Source organism: Zymoseptoria tritici, chromosome 4 (genome assembly GCF_000219625.1).
Source record: "Zymoseptoria tritici IPO323 chromosome 4, whole genome shotgun sequence".
Classification (NCBI taxonomy): domain Eukaryota; kingdom Fungi; phylum Ascomycota; class Dothideomycetes; order Mycosphaerellales; family Mycosphaerellaceae; genus Zymoseptoria; species Zymoseptoria tritici.
Window position 1 is genome coordinate 190,311 of NC_018215.1, and position 14,399 is coordinate 204,709.

The 14,399-nt window shown below is 54.5% G+C and overlaps 6 protein-coding genes across 6 annotated transcripts; 5 read left to right on the top strand and 1 right to left on the bottom strand.

Moving 5' to 3' along the window:
- Positions 1–325: 325 nt before the first annotated feature.
- Positions 326–988, top strand: MYCGRDRAFT_92253 (uncharacterized protein; the record flags this gene model as incomplete). Its single annotated transcript, XM_003852757.1, has 2 exons — positions 326–710; positions 765–988. 2 exons carry the CDS (start codon positions 326–328, stop codon positions 986–988), a joined length of 609 nt encoding a protein of 202 aa, XP_003852805.1.
- A 941-nt stretch (positions 989–1,929) lies between these two features.
- On the top strand, positions 1,930–3,326 carry MYCGRDRAFT_108927 (uncharacterized protein; the record flags this gene model as incomplete). Its single annotated transcript, XM_003852758.1, has 2 exons — positions 1,930–2,537; positions 2,595–3,326. 2 exons carry the CDS (start codon positions 2,043–2,045, stop codon positions 3,243–3,245), a joined length of 1,146 nt encoding a protein of 381 aa, XP_003852806.1.
- Positions 3,327–3,640: 314 nt separating this feature from the next.
- On the top strand, positions 3,641–4,373 carry MYCGRDRAFT_92255 (uncharacterized protein; the record flags this gene model as incomplete). Its single annotated transcript, XM_003852759.1, has 3 exons — positions 3,641–3,674; positions 3,771–4,218; positions 4,271–4,373. The coding sequence occupies 3 exons, from the start codon at positions 3,641–3,643 to the stop codon at positions 4,371–4,373; spliced, it is 585 nt and encodes a 194-aa protein (XP_003852807.1).
- A 577-nt stretch (positions 4,374–4,950) lies between these two features.
- Positions 4,951–7,381, top strand: MgBGL1 (putative beta-glucosidase; the record flags this gene model as incomplete). Its single annotated transcript, XM_003852760.1, has 3 exons — positions 4,951–5,083; positions 5,140–5,774; positions 5,825–7,381. The coding sequence occupies 3 exons, from the start codon at positions 4,951–4,953 to the stop codon at positions 7,379–7,381; spliced, it is 2,325 nt and encodes a 774-aa protein (XP_003852808.1).
- Positions 7,382–10,339: 2,958 nt separating this feature from the next.
- MYCGRDRAFT_30460 (uncharacterized protein) lies at positions 10,340–11,137 on the bottom strand (the record flags this gene model as incomplete). Its single annotated transcript, XM_003853542.1, has 3 exons — positions 10,340–10,492; positions 10,553–10,747; positions 10,823–11,137. Coding segments are annotated over 3 exons (663 nt in total), but the record flags the coding sequence as incomplete, so codon positions are not given.
- A 918-nt stretch (positions 11,138–12,055) lies between these two features.
- MYCGRDRAFT_70620 (t-complex protein 1 subunit gamma) lies at positions 12,056–13,852 on the top strand (the record flags this gene model as incomplete). Its single annotated transcript, XM_003852761.1, has 2 exons — positions 12,056–12,208; positions 12,261–13,852. The coding sequence occupies 2 exons, from the start codon at positions 12,184–12,186 to the stop codon at positions 13,850–13,852; spliced, it is 1,617 nt and encodes a 538-aa protein (XP_003852809.1).
- Between the last annotated feature and the right edge of the window lie 547 nt (positions 13,853–14,399).

Below are 14,399 nucleotides of genomic sequence, written 5' to 3' on the forward strand. Positions count from 1 at the left end.
TGTACAACTCATCAATTCTGCTGTCCTCCTCGACATACTTTCTCGGTATGTTTGCTTACCCGACGTGTCCTTCCGCGGCCTTCCGTTCTCATTCTCCATTGCACAAGCCAAGAAGTCGTTGCAGTGCGGGAATGTCGTCAGTGCCCGCTCTTTTGACCGCAGCAACGTGGCGATCCATTGACGTGCCACGGAGTGCCGGTGACGGTCGTGCTGGGAGAAACCACGTTCAACAACTGTCAAAGGAGGTAGTATAATACCATCCCAGTCTATTCTCCAGGCATACCCACACGAAAGAGCACACACAGCAAGAAGCCAACCAGCAACCATGACAAAATCCAACCTCTACGTCTCCATCTCCCTGCCCTCCAACCAAACCGCACATTCTCCCACCTCCACGAAACACACATGGCTCCTTTCCCTCGAACCGCATCATACTTTACCACAACTTCACTCTTCGTCCTCCACAGAACCTACCCACTTCAGTGCCATCCTCCCATCAGACGGAGCACCGGCCTACCGCATTGAGACCACTGGAGCAAATGCCGGACCTTTCATTCTCGGCAACATCCTCGTAGCGGAAGGCGTGAAAGCGACGGCTGAGGAAGTTGGCAGACTTCTAAAGGAGAAGCTAGTCACGAGCGAGCCTGGACTTCCGTCAGACCATGCTGGCGGTGGCGATGTTGAAGGTGCAGATGTGTGGATTCGGAAAGGTAGAGTGAAGTCCAGCCTATTCCAAGACTCCGCACACTGACATCCTGTCCCAGCCCTACACATTTTCCAGCAGCAATCTCTCATTGATCCTTTCGACGTGGGAGAGTTCATGACATTTGCACATGCCTACGCAGCGAAACGAGAGCAAGGCGAGACCCCGGATGTGTTGGTCGCATATCCCAAACTAAACCCAGACTTCGCAAAGAAGGCCAAGGTCGATGGCTTGTGGATGCATCATCGACCGGAGAAGAAGCCGGCGCCGAGGAACGAGGTGTGAAGACGGGATATGGAGGAGAGGGTCGCCCCTGAGGAATGTTCAGAGAGAACGCACGACTATGTTCGAGTCCACTTGAAAGTCGCTTGAGTTTTCCGACACCCTGACAGCGAGCCAGCAGTTGCCGATATGTACATGTAAGAAAATACGGGAATGCCGAAGAGATCAAACTGAACTGCCACTCCTGCACCGGCGCATCACCGCTTGTCCTTCTCCGACGCTGAATAAAAGATGCGCCCTGTTGATCTCTCGTCCTCAACCGGACGCAGCAATATCAAGCGGCACCAACTATTGCTCGATTCAATAGCTCACCAAGCACACTGAACAGAACCCCACTCCTGTCCAACAGTCGTCCGTCGCACCACGATCACTCACCTCCGGGCTTACCTCTTGCTCTTGGACCAGAGTCTGTAGAGCCTGTAGAACCCGTGTCATAAGATCGAGGACAGACTGCAGTTTGACCGCGGAGCTGACTATCGTTCGATATCTTGCTATCATGGGTACAGCCTCAACGATCAATCTTGTCAGCTCATTGATCGTTCGACTGGAGGTGTTGACTGCTGAAGATTACCATGACATCAAGAGTGTTCCGACGATTCCACCATCCTGGCACCGATGGAGTCCTCGATCGAGAAGATTTGTATGAGCTGACTCTCCAGCTTCCTTGTCAATGGTTCCGTTGCTCGCCGGTAGCTCAGGTAGCTGGCCTGGCCAGGGGCACCTGAGAATTACAAATACCCTTCTCATCTCTTGCCCATTCATGCAGAGGGAGATGTTGTAAATTGATGCACTTTGAAAGGGAAGCAATGAAATCCGGCCGAAGCGATAACGAGCGGTCCATCAAATTGCCGAAGCCGAGACGGACGGGAGCCCTCTGACCTCACTCATGTGGCATTTGGTTCCAGACCAGACGCCATCCTCATTGTCCAACTGATCGTCTCGACCTCCTCACGCGCACTTCGGTTCCTATCCTCCTCCACCACCTCATATACCTCCCGCCCTCAGCAATGCGGTGACCTCAACCTCACCCTCCAGACCACCACCCACCACCGCCGCGATGAAGGATCCGTTCCCCATCGCTCCACCGGAAGCGCTCATCAACCTCACCCAACCCATCGCAACCGCACTCTCCCTCCCGACGCTCCCCCTCCACGTCCACGAAGTCATTTTCGCCTTCTTCTTCTACAACTTCGTCAACGTCGTCCTCTCGCCATGGCTCTCCCGGACTTTCTTCCCTTCCACCTACACCTCCTTCAATCGACGCACACGCATCAACTGGGATGTCCACGTGGTGTCCTTCTTCCAGTCCGTCATCATCTGCGCGCTGTCGCTGTACGTCATCTGGTTCGATGAGGAGCGGAAAGAGACGAGACCGAGGGAGGCGTGGGAGCAGAGGATTTGGGAGTACAGCGGACTGAGCGGGTTGCTGCAGAGTTTCGCGTTGGGTTACTTTTTGTGGGACTTTATCATGTGTACGGTGCATGTGGACATTTTCGGGTGGGGTATGTTGGCGCATGCGATCAGTGCGCTGAGTGTGTTTGCGCTGGGTTATGTGAGTGTACTGCCATCTTGGAGACAGGCAAGTCGCAGACTGACAGTGATCTTCTAGCGACCCTTCATCTACTTCTACGCACCAGTCTTCCTCCTCTACGAGCTCTCCTCGCCCTTTCTCAACATCCACTGGTTCTGCGACAAGCTCAAGCTCACCGGCAGCATCTACCAAGCCATCAACGGCGCCTTCCTGACCTTCACCTTCTTCGCCTGCCGCATCATCTGGGGCAACATCTCCTCCGTCTACGTCTTCCAGGACGTCTACAAGGGTGTCTTCCGCGGCAACACCACTCCTTTGTCGAAACCGCACCACCTTGCCGACGTACCCGTGTCGAGCTACACCGCGAAAGATCTGTTGGCGATATACAACGATGAGCAGGGTCAGCGATTCGCGTTCGCGGGACAGGAGAGGTTCATCCCATTGTGGTTGGGAGCGATCTACCTGGCTTCGAATATCGTGTTGAACAGCTTGAATATCTGGTGGTTTGGAAAGATGGTGCAGACGATTAGGAGTCGATTCGCTCCGCCTTTTGGAACCAAGGGACAAGCGAAGGAGGTGCACTACGAGCCGAAGGAGAGGGTCAGGATGCAGGGAAGTCCACGACAGTCGGAGGATGAGATCAAGGTGCATAAAGTTGTGGAGGCGGATGGCTCGAGAGGGATCGAGATGGAAGGACAGCGGACGCTGAGGACGAGACGGAAGGCTTGATTGTCATGAGGATACTGTGATGAGAGGGACTGAAGGGAGAGGAATACATTGGGGAGGCTATCATTGCTTTGGTATGCTCGCAGGGGAGGCGGATCCGTAAGAGGAGGTTTCTCGCAAGACAGGACGTCGCGCGACAGAGAAGAGCGGCGCATTGCATACCTAGGAACGCAATTACAGGCGAAGTAGGGGCTATCCAAGTCCAGCGAGGTCAACTTTAGCAACCGTATTGCACCTCGACTAGCGTGAGGACTACGCCAGCCAATAACACAATACAGACATCGTTGGATTGATTTCAATACACTTTTCGTACATGTCGCTGCTTGTTGTCTCCTCCATCATGCCACTCGCAGGCCGATTTCCAAGCAGGCTCAAAGCTGACGCCTGAATCCTTCGAAATGCCGAGAGTCCACACCTCGGATCGCGTGCATTGTGAGTGCGATGGGGTAAACGTGTCAACACTCTGTCTCTCGATATAACACTTCACCAAGGCTGCAACGGAATAACATCCAAACCTCCAGTTCCTAGTAAACAGCAGGAACTACATCTACCCGGCCCGCCCTCCATCAACCGAACAATGGGGCGCTATCCCATCGCGAGTCGCAACTCCCAACGTCTCCGACCGCACTAAAAAGTGGATTGAACTCAGCGAGCAAAACGCCCCATTCACGAGCGGCAGCGAGGAGTGGTGTCGAGTCTTCATCGCCGAAACGAAATCCTCACCGCCCGTTGCGGTGGCTGCTCTGGTGTTGGAGGCGAAGGCAGCGGGGTATGTCCACGAAATCTTACCCGCGCAGACCGAGGACGATCCATTCGTTTATCTGACGTATCTGATCACGAATCGTGATGCGGGAGCGGAGGAGAGGAAGGGGGGTGGAGAGAAGATGATTGAGTTGGCGAGGGAGGAGGGCAGGAAAGCGGGCGTTGGGAGGATTTGTGTGGATTGTTGGAGGGGGAATGGGAGGAAGTTGGTGAGGTGAGTTTGTCGTCCGTGTTGTTGAGAGGGGAGATGGCTAATTTGAGGATAGATACTATGAGAGTCAAGGCTTCAAGGCGCTGGGTGATTTTACGGTGCCGAAACCTGGGACGGAGGAGGGATGGGAGGGGACGGTGTTGGAGATGAGGTTGTGAAGGTGTGCGTTGCTCGCAAGATGTCGAGATTGAGATTGACCTTCGCAGCGCAGAGTGCAGACTGACCGATATCGCTCCCATATTGCTGGAACAACGCAGCTGTTGCCGCGGACAGCACAAGGATCAAGAAGAACACAACAAAGAAGCTCGCCTACCGCAAGAATATCGGCCGAGCTCGAGACGAGGTCGTCTGGGTACCGAATCCAACATGCACCATGTGATCATGCTGCATATCACGAGCTTGGTACCACGACATCACTTCTCCTCCGATCCGCCAGTCGACATCTTTCTCCGGACGGTACTTGGTTGTCTCCACCCTCAATGCTTCGCCAAGGCGAAGACGTACCGCGTGCCGGTATAGACCCACACCAAAATGGGCGGCGAGTGGGTCTACTGTGCGGGCCAGAAGAGGGGGAGACCGATCGTGACACTGATCCGATCACGACGTATGGTGAGTGATGGCGTTTGGCAGATGGATGAAAGAAACCGTTTCCCGGACCCAAAAGAGTAAGTCGACGACTTTCCTCCTCTCTCATCTCCTGGCGTCGCTTTTCTTAGCGACGACGACAACGTCAACATGAAGTCTCCAACCTTGATTCTCCTTCAAGCAGGAGCTCTTCTCCTTCAAGTTCCTTCAGTCGACGCCATAGCCTATACCAATGTCTCCGAGATACCGCTTTGCGGCCAATCTCCGCCCGTCTACCCAACTCGTGAGTTCTCGAGCATCGTACAGCGCCAAAGACCTCTACTTATCTCCTCGAAATAGCCCAAGGCACAGGCGGTCCTTCCTCTGCCTGGCGAAACTCCTATGCCTCTGCCCTCGCCCTAGTCAATCAACTCACCCTCGAGGAGAAAGTCAACCTCACCCGCGGCCATGTAGGAACCTGCGTTGGCAACACACCTGCCGTTCCTCGACTCGGGATCCGCTCGCTCTGCTTCTCCGATGCTCCATCCGGTATTCGCGGGCAGGAATTTGTCTCCTCGTTTCCAGCTCAACTGACCGTTGGAGCCACCTTTGACAAAGAACTGATGCTCGCTTATGGCGAAGCGCTCGGAGAAGAGTATCACGGCAAAGGTATCAACATTGCCCTGCTTCCTGTCGCTGGTCCGCTCGGGCGTACTGCTCGCGGTGGCCGCAATTGGGAAGGGTTCGGTGCGGATCACTATCTCAGCGGTGTGGGAATGGGTCTGGTCACGCGAGGCCTGCAGAGTAAAGGTGTCATTGCGCAGATGAAACATTGGTTGCTGAATGAACAGGAGTGGAGGAGGTTGCCGAGGGAGGATCTCGGAGAAAGTGTGTCGACCAATGCTGACGACCGCACGATATGGGAGGGATATGTCTGGCCTTTCATGGATGCCTTGAGAGAAGGATGTGGAAGTGCGATGTGTTCCTACCAGAGGGTGTGTATCGTGACAACAGTACGAAATATACCTCCACTGACATCCCGCAGATCAACAACAGCTACGGCTGCCAGAACAGCAAACTCCTCAATGGTATCCTGAAAACAGACCTTGGCTTCCAAGGCTTCGTCACCTCGGACTGGAACGCCCAACACGCAGGGGTTGCCTCCGCCAACGCCGGTCTCGATCTCGTCATGCCCGACGGCGGCTACTGGGGCGACAACCTCACCGAAGCCGTGACCAACGGCTCCGTGTCCAGCACCCGACTCGACGACATGGTCACCCGTATCCTCGCAACTTGGTACCACTTCAACCAAGACGACGTCGCCGCATTTCCTGACCCCTCCGTCTTCAACTACGACACGCAGCATCCCATCGTTGACGTTCGTGGGGACCACGCTGCTGTCATCCGAGAGATCGCTGCAGCCGGAACAGTGCTGGTCAAAAACGTCGATAAAGCGCTGCCACTGAAAGCTCCTCGTTTCCTGAACATTTACGGCTACGACGCCACCATTCCCACCGCTCCCTGGAACACTTCCGCCCGTTTCGGTGGTGGCTACGACGTCAACTTCGGCTGGAACACTTTCGACGGAACGCTCATCACAGCAGGTGGAAGTGGGTCCAATACGCCGTCCGGTCTTGTATCGCCCTTCGAAGCGATTCAGCGGAGAGTTCAAGCAGATCGTGGAACGACCAGGTGGGACTTTGTCAATGTCCAGCCAACGGTGTATGCTTCCGCCGACGCGAGCATTGTGTTCATCAATGCGTATGCCTCGGAGTCCTTCGATCGCACCACCCTCGCGGACGAGTGGTCGGATCAATTGGTCAACAATGTGGCTGCCAAGCACAACAATACCATCGTCGTGATACACTCGGCTGGAATCCGACTAGTCGACCGCTGGATCGAACACCCGAACGTCACGGCCGTGGTATTCGCTTTACTTCCTGGTGAGCAGAGCGGAAACTCAATCGTAGATGTATTGTACGGCGACGTTGTGCCGAGTGGTCGTCTACCCTTCACTGTGGCGAAGAAGGAGGAAGATTATGGAAACCTGCTCAACTCGTCTGGCACTGCACTTCCGGACCCGTTCCCGCAGATCGATTTTACGGAGGGACTGCATGTTGATTACAAGTATTTTGATCAGCAGAATTTGGACGTCAGGTTTGAGTTCGGGTATGGGCTGAGTTATACCGAATTCGAATATGGATCCACGGTGGAAGTAGTGGCTGTCGGCGATGGACCGAAAGATGAATATCCCGCCCATCTCGCACCGGAAGACATCCCTCAAGGTGGCAGTCCAAAGTTGTGGGAAGTGGTCTACAACGTCACGTTCTCGATCAAGAACATCGGAGACGTGGAAGCGGCTGAAGTCCCTCAGCTATACCTCGCCGTGCCGAATGCTCCCAAGTGGCAGCTCAGAGGCTTCGAGAAGACGTTCTTGAGGTGTGGCGAGGAGAAGCAGGTGACGCTGGGCTTGACGAGGAGGGATTTGAGTATTTGGGATGTGGTGGCGCAGAATTGGAGGATGCAGAAGGGGACGTATGGGCTGTTTGTTGGTGCGAGTTCGAGAGACAAGAGGATTGAGGGGCATTTGGTGGTAGAGTAAAACGCACATGAACATCGACGTTGAAAGGAGCGAAGGAACGAGTGAATGAACGGGTACGCGTGGCAGCAGAGGATGAATAGATACAAGTGATAGCAGATAGGAATGTTTTCGTCGTCAAGCGAGAGGTCCTTGTCGACGAAACCCTGGAGACCAGGCAGTCGAGCGGCGTTCCTGACCCACGAATCGTCCTCCGTCTTTTGAACGCGACCTCTCCACCGTTCCCCAAATGCCAAAATTCTAGAAAGAACCAGAGAGAATGAGTATCAACCAGTTTGTGATCGTTGGACCGCTTGTCGAAGAGCTGCAAAAGGCCAGAGATTGATAACTCCCAGAAAGGATATTTTTGCAAATAAAAATCGCAGAGAACCAGAGGGAGTATCAACCAGTGTGTCGTCGTTGGACCGCTTGTCGAAGAGCAGCAAGTGGCCAAAGGTCGATGACTCCAAGATCTTTTTTTGAGGGGAGTTGTTTTTTTTCCAAAATGACACAGAACCAGAAAGAGCGTTGTCCGATTTGTCGTTATCGGCCCCCTGTGAAAGCGCTGCAAGTGGCCAGGAATCGAATGCCAGGTGTTGTCCGAAGTCGAGATCGTCGAGGTGGGTTGCGTTGCGAGAAGCAGATGTCGGCGTTGGTCGTCTCGCCAGCTAGGCGCAGTAGCCACTGCTGAGACAGCCGTCGCAGCAAGGGGTGACAACTTCACACTCGACTGAGATTTTCCGGTCAGCACGAGTATACGTCCATTGACGCCCAAGCTCCAGGTGCAGGCTTGATCGTTCGATGCAGGGATTAGGTACGAATGCGATCCCGGACGCCGCGAGATCGGATGATACCGGCTTCTGATCATGCTATGCTGACCATGTTGGGGAGCTGATCTCACCATGAGCGAGTTCCACACGTCGCGTCGCCGTATGAGTTCTGGTACCTTCTTTACAACTTACAAGCCATGTTCATATGACCGTGCTGAAGGAACCGAAAATATCCAGAAACACCGCCAGCCAATATTCAAGCGACGTGATGTTCAGCGACAAGACATTGAGCCGAACCTGCCTGGGATCGACATGATCTGACTGCATCACGGGTAGGGATTTCCAGCTGGGACTCGGGACCCTGTCCTCGTTCAATCATACTACTTTAAAGTCTGACCACCAAGACGGGGACGGGGATTCCAGTCAAGGGAGACAGTCCTTTCTTCGAAGTCGGCGTCTTGTGCGCGGGAATGGCGGGATGGGCTCGCGAATGGGGGCATATTCTTCGTGCACTGGATTCCCCATCAACAGTCAGTAAAGCGTCGCTCTCAGCAAGACGACCTGAAAGGCCTGGCGAGTACTTGACTATGACAATTTCGGAGCTCGCGACCATATTTCGTCCGTTTCTCCATCAGGTCACTCTGACTTCATCTCTCCAGATCGCAGACTGGCTATGCAAAGGGGCGCAGCGCTCGACTGCCGATCGCTGGCTTCCGATTGGAGCCGTGTTGGGCGCTACGACATCAGACGATGTCTGTGATGTCCTTGCCGCTGCAACATCGGACGATGTCTCTGATGTCCGTGCCGCTGCAACATCAGACGATGTCTGTGATGTCCGTGCCGCTGCAACATCAGATGATGTCTCTCATGTGCTCGTCACACGACATCATACGATGGGTACATCCGCCAGTGTCAGCATTGTGCTGCACGGGCAAAGTCTGTCCTCGAACAAACCATGGCTAGCTTGCAAAGAAACTAGTGCAGACGGGAGAGTGCTTCCTTGCCTTACCACTCCCGTTCATCTGCCGATCCAGGACGTTACTCGCTTGTGCAAGCTTTCACCGCGGACGTGTTGCAATAGCAGGCCCGCATAGACAGCGAGACCTGCCCATGCAAACGGAGTGGACGCTTCGTGCTTTCGCAGGCCATGACGGACGCCTCAAGTGTCTCGAGCAAGTCGTGTACTTCTGTCTTTCTCTCATCACAACGCAGTTATCAATTTCCAAGCGCCATGTTTCCATAGTGACGCTGCTAGAGTCTTGTAGCGATACGATTCTGGTCGAAGATCCCACATTCCTCAATCACACCTCGTTAGCCTTGCCATCAGACGGAACGCCATGCATCTCGCGTGTCAACTCTTGGTACCAGCAGCCCTCCAGATCGAATCTTTCCACTTTCTCCGATCCAGCTTGCCCGATCGTCCAGGCAGCTGCAATAGCAAATCCGATAACCCAGGTTGAATGAAACAACATCCAACACAGCATGTTATTCCACAGCACCTCCATCGAGATTCCACCCGTCTTCCAAGCCTCGACCACCTCGTCTCTCGCACAAGGCCATACGTCGACCCTTTCTTCCACCTTCTTCGCCAGCTCGCATGTGCTCGGGAGGATGCGCGACAGGATTTACCATCCACCGACCCGAACGCCGGTGTAGACCAGGATGCGCATGACATCGGGTGCGTGGCCGGTGATTAGAAATGCCGTTGTGAAGATCACCAAGAGGCCGTAGACCATCTGACGACCTGTAGCAATGGCGGTGATCTTGCGGAACACCGCGGGGAAGGTTCATCTGATGACCGGGAAAACGAAGAGCAGCAGGACCATTGGGATGTAGGCGAAGCGAATGCCTTGGTGGATATGATACTGAGCGTCAAGCCTGGCGGCTGTTATCGCACTGTCCGTCAGATGGTGTCGTCCATTTCTCTGGTCGTGAAAGACCTCGGAAAGTATTGAGATTGACCGTGGTGTGCTTCGAGCGGGATGCTGGTCGTCAGTCAGGACTCTTGTCAAAGTTGTGCCGATTGATTCGAGAAGATCAGGATACTTCTGGCGGCGTAGGCGATGGCAGGCTGTCATTTTCCAGAGTCTGTGCCGAGACATCTGGGAGCCGTACCTTGGGATTGACATAGTTCGTACCATTGAGAGGTTCGTGGAACTGGGCAGTCCGGTTCGTGGCATCCTGTGGCTCAATATTGAGCCGTCCGTCAGATCCACCAAAAGCTCACACTAAAGCTCGTCGTCGCACTCTCCACATAATGCCACCAACCCAGCGGCACGTACAGTGAGTCTCCCGGTCCCAGCATCGCTTCGACATACCGAGCCTCTTCTGCATGCGGGAATTCGACCTCATGACTTTTCCTCGCCTGCTTGAAGTCTTCTGCTCTGACCTCATGCTTCCCAATCGCCGGTCTCAGAAGCTGTACATCAATTCCAGACGTATTACTCCCATCTACACCCATCCCATCTTTTCCTCTTGGGTACAACCTCTCTCGCTCCTCAGGCGGACACAAGCGGATGTACTTCCATCCAACAACCTGACAGAACAGATTATGCCACGGATCGGTGTGAAGTGGCGTTTTGGTCCCAGCTGGGCCGAGCCAGGCGTTCATTCGCGGTGCCTCGCCGTGGTGTGGAAGAGAAGTGGCGAGACCTGGAGTTTGAAGTGCGGCACCTATGGATGGAGGCGGAGAGACGGTAAGGAGAGAGGGTGACATGATATCCCGGGCGAGGGACGGTATGTGTGCGAAAAGGTCGTGTTGGGCGAGGTAGGCAACTTCTTTTGGAACGTGCCCTGAATCTCGTGCATGGCTCTCGAGTGGACCGAGGTAGGTGTCTGCAAATTGGCCGAATGTGACTATCTTCTGAGACCAGTCTTGAGAGGTGTAAGACGAACCAATCTCGATAGGAACAAGTCGAAGGCCGCCCATCGTACGGTGGTGGAGATATCCCAGATCTCGCCAGAGATGAAGAGCAGGCCAGTCTGACAGGAGGTCTGGGATTATGATGGGATGTGGCGGCTGACAAGTGGTGAGGTACTCGAAGAAGCCATCACGATCGAAAGACTTCCTGGTACGGGCGATTGGGCTGGACGTCTGGAGAGCCGGAGGAGGGCCAACGTGGAAGAGCTGTGGCTTCGCATTGCTGTTGCACTGCTGCGCTATCGGCTCCAGTTCCTCCAAAAGGACATTGATCACTTCTCGACGGGCAGGAGCCCCAGCAATGATGATGGCACGATCAAGCACAGCAATGACTTCTGCCAGCCATATCTTGAGAGCATCTTCGTCTGCGCTCGGTGGCTGTGATGGGAGCAGACAAAACACGACATGGAGGCTGACCTCCTCAAACAGTCTCAGCCAGCAGACGTCGACTTCGTCTGCTTTTCTGGAGTAGAGCATTCGATGTGCCTCTCGCAGAACTTCTCTCGGTCGAATAGCCAGGGCGGAGAGAAGAGCGTTCCCACATCTTAGTATAGGATCGTCTCCTGGATGCGGTCGAGTCAACTGTTCTTGAAGGAATCGCTCAGGACATGTTCCAATTTGTCCCGGAGATGAGGGGGAACTCTCATCGTCGTCGTCGTCGAGGTCCATAGGCTCCAAGGGCATGGCCATGGTCCTCAGTTGTATGGCCTTCGAAGCGGAACGAATGGCTCATGGCGACGGCAAGGTAGTCTTAGAGGCGCTCGCGAAGTTACATCTCTGCATTTCTGCCTCAAGAACTGTCCAAACGGAGTTGGAGTTGTGGAGGTAAAAGACCAAGGTAAAGTCGACGATGGACGGGATGTCGATCACCAGCACCACTTGATGACTCAGCTTCGACATGTCCAAGACTTCTGTCCGTTGATGACCACGACCTTTGCATCAACGACACGAGACGCGGGTCGGAAGTTCTGAAGTTCCAAAGAAAACTTGGAGCTCCAGCACCAACGAGAGATACCATACCACGAGACATCCGAGTAGACAATCCGAGACCGATCAGACGAAAGAGACGCATATCTCGACAAAGCTGCCAGACCGACAATCGATACCAGCGCAAGCGGCGCTTCTCCTCTTTCAAGATGCAGGCTCCAGTGGTAGTGATGAGTAGGTCCTCAATATACCACAGATCAATACACATGAGACTGACACGCCACAGACACGGCAACAGGTGACCGCAAGACTGGCCGGCAAGCGCAAACCTCGAACATCACCGCCGCGAAGACCGTCGCCGACATCATCCGATCATGTCTAGGACCAAAGGCCATGCTGAAGATGCTGCTGGATCCCATGGGAGGAATTGTCCTGACTAACGACGGCCACGCCATTCTCCGTGAGATCGAAGTCGCCCACCCTGCAGCAAAGAGCATGATTGAGTTGGCACGGACACAAGATGAGGAGGTTGGCGATGGCACCACGACTGTGATCATTCTCGCGGGAGAGATTCTCGCCCTGTCCCTACCACAACTCGAGCGCAACATCCATCCCGTTGTGATTATCCAAGCCTTCAAGCGTGCACTTGCCGACGTCATCAAAGTCATTCAGGACGTCTCCATTCCTGTGGACATCAACGACAACGAAGTCATGCGAAATCTCATCTCGACATCCATCGGTACGAAATTCACATCGCGCTACTCAGACCTGATGTGCGATCTGGCGCTACAGGCAGTGCGGACGGTCAGCCATGATGCAGGCGGTGGCAAGAAAGAGGTGGACATCAAGAGATATGCGCGTGTGGAGAAGGTGCCGGGAGGAGAGATCGAGGACTCCTGCGTGCTGGACGGCGTAATGCTGAACAAGGACATCACCCACCCAAAGATGCGTCGCCGGATAGAGAACCCTCGCATCGTCCTCCTGGACTGCACCCTTGAATACAAAAAGGGCGAGTCCCAAACAAACATCGAAATCAGCAAGGAGGAAGACTGGAACCGCATCCTACAAATCGAAGAAGAGCAAGTTCGGGCCATGTGCGACGCCATCATCGCCGTCAAGCCGGATCTGGTCATCACCGAAAAGGGTGTCTCCGATCTTGCGCAACATTTCCTCCTCAAACATAACATCACCGCCCTGCGTCGTGTCCGCAAATCCGACACCAACCGCGTGGCCCGCGCTACTGGCGCAACAATCGTCAACAGTGTCTACGATCTCGCTGAGAGGGACGTCGGAACACACTGCGGCCTCTTTGAGATCTCCAAGATCGGCGACGAGTACTTCACCTTCCTGACAAAGTGCAAGGACCCCAAAGCATGCACCATCCTTCTCCGCGGACCATCCAAAGACATCCTCAACGAGATCGACCGCAACCTCCTCGACGCCATGTCCGTGGCTCGAAACGTCATCTTTCATCCATACCTCTCTCCCGGCGGCGGCGCCACTGAAATGGCTTGCGCGGTCCGTCTCTCGCAAATGGCAAAAGGTGTTGAAGGTGTACAGCAATGGCCGTACAAGGCGATCGCAGAGGCGATGGAGGTCATTCCGCGCACGCTGATCCAGAACGCTGGTGCATCTCCCATTCGCGTTTTGACTCAACTGAGAGCGAAGCACGCGGAAGGTGGCAGTACGTGGGGTATTGACGGTGATGCGGGTAAAGTGGTGGACATGAGGGACTTTGGCATTTGGGAACCGCAAGCTGTGAAGCTGCAGAGCGTCAAGACTGCGGTGGAGAGTGCATGCTTGTTGTTGAGAGTGGACGACATTGTGGGCGCGAAGAGTGCGGCTGGAGGTGGCGGCGGAGGTGGTGGAGAGGACTGAAAAAGGAGACGGTCATGATGACAAGAGCTCGGAGAGTAGTTGACCATGGAGCAGGGAGCTCGCGCCTTCGGTCGCTTCCAGTTCCGTTCGTGTGCCCGCGAGAGGACGCGGGTCAAGCATGGGCCCAAGTTCGAGGCAGTTGACAGCATTGCCTTCCTTGGTACTCTCACTGATCGTGAGGCACATCTACCGTTGATCAAGACATACGAACCGTGAAACAACCCGCTGAAAGTACTCTGAAAGTACTCCGCATTGATCGCGATGCGACCTCCTCTCCAAAGTACACTCGTCTCGTCTCAACACTTTCGATATCAGCCCGCGACACGTGCCTGCCATCTTGTAGCGATGCAGATCCCGCGGCATATGGATCTAATGTGCTGGTTGCAGCACACCAAGGTGAGGTCGTTCACTAAGGTAATCCTCGGGTCCACCGCGGTCGAGATGCTAGACTGTCAAGCTCTTACGCACGTAGTGGTGACCTCTGCTGGACATACCACAACGCGAATATGCCTGCGCCGTGAATACCAGATAAATCTCCGTCCTCAGC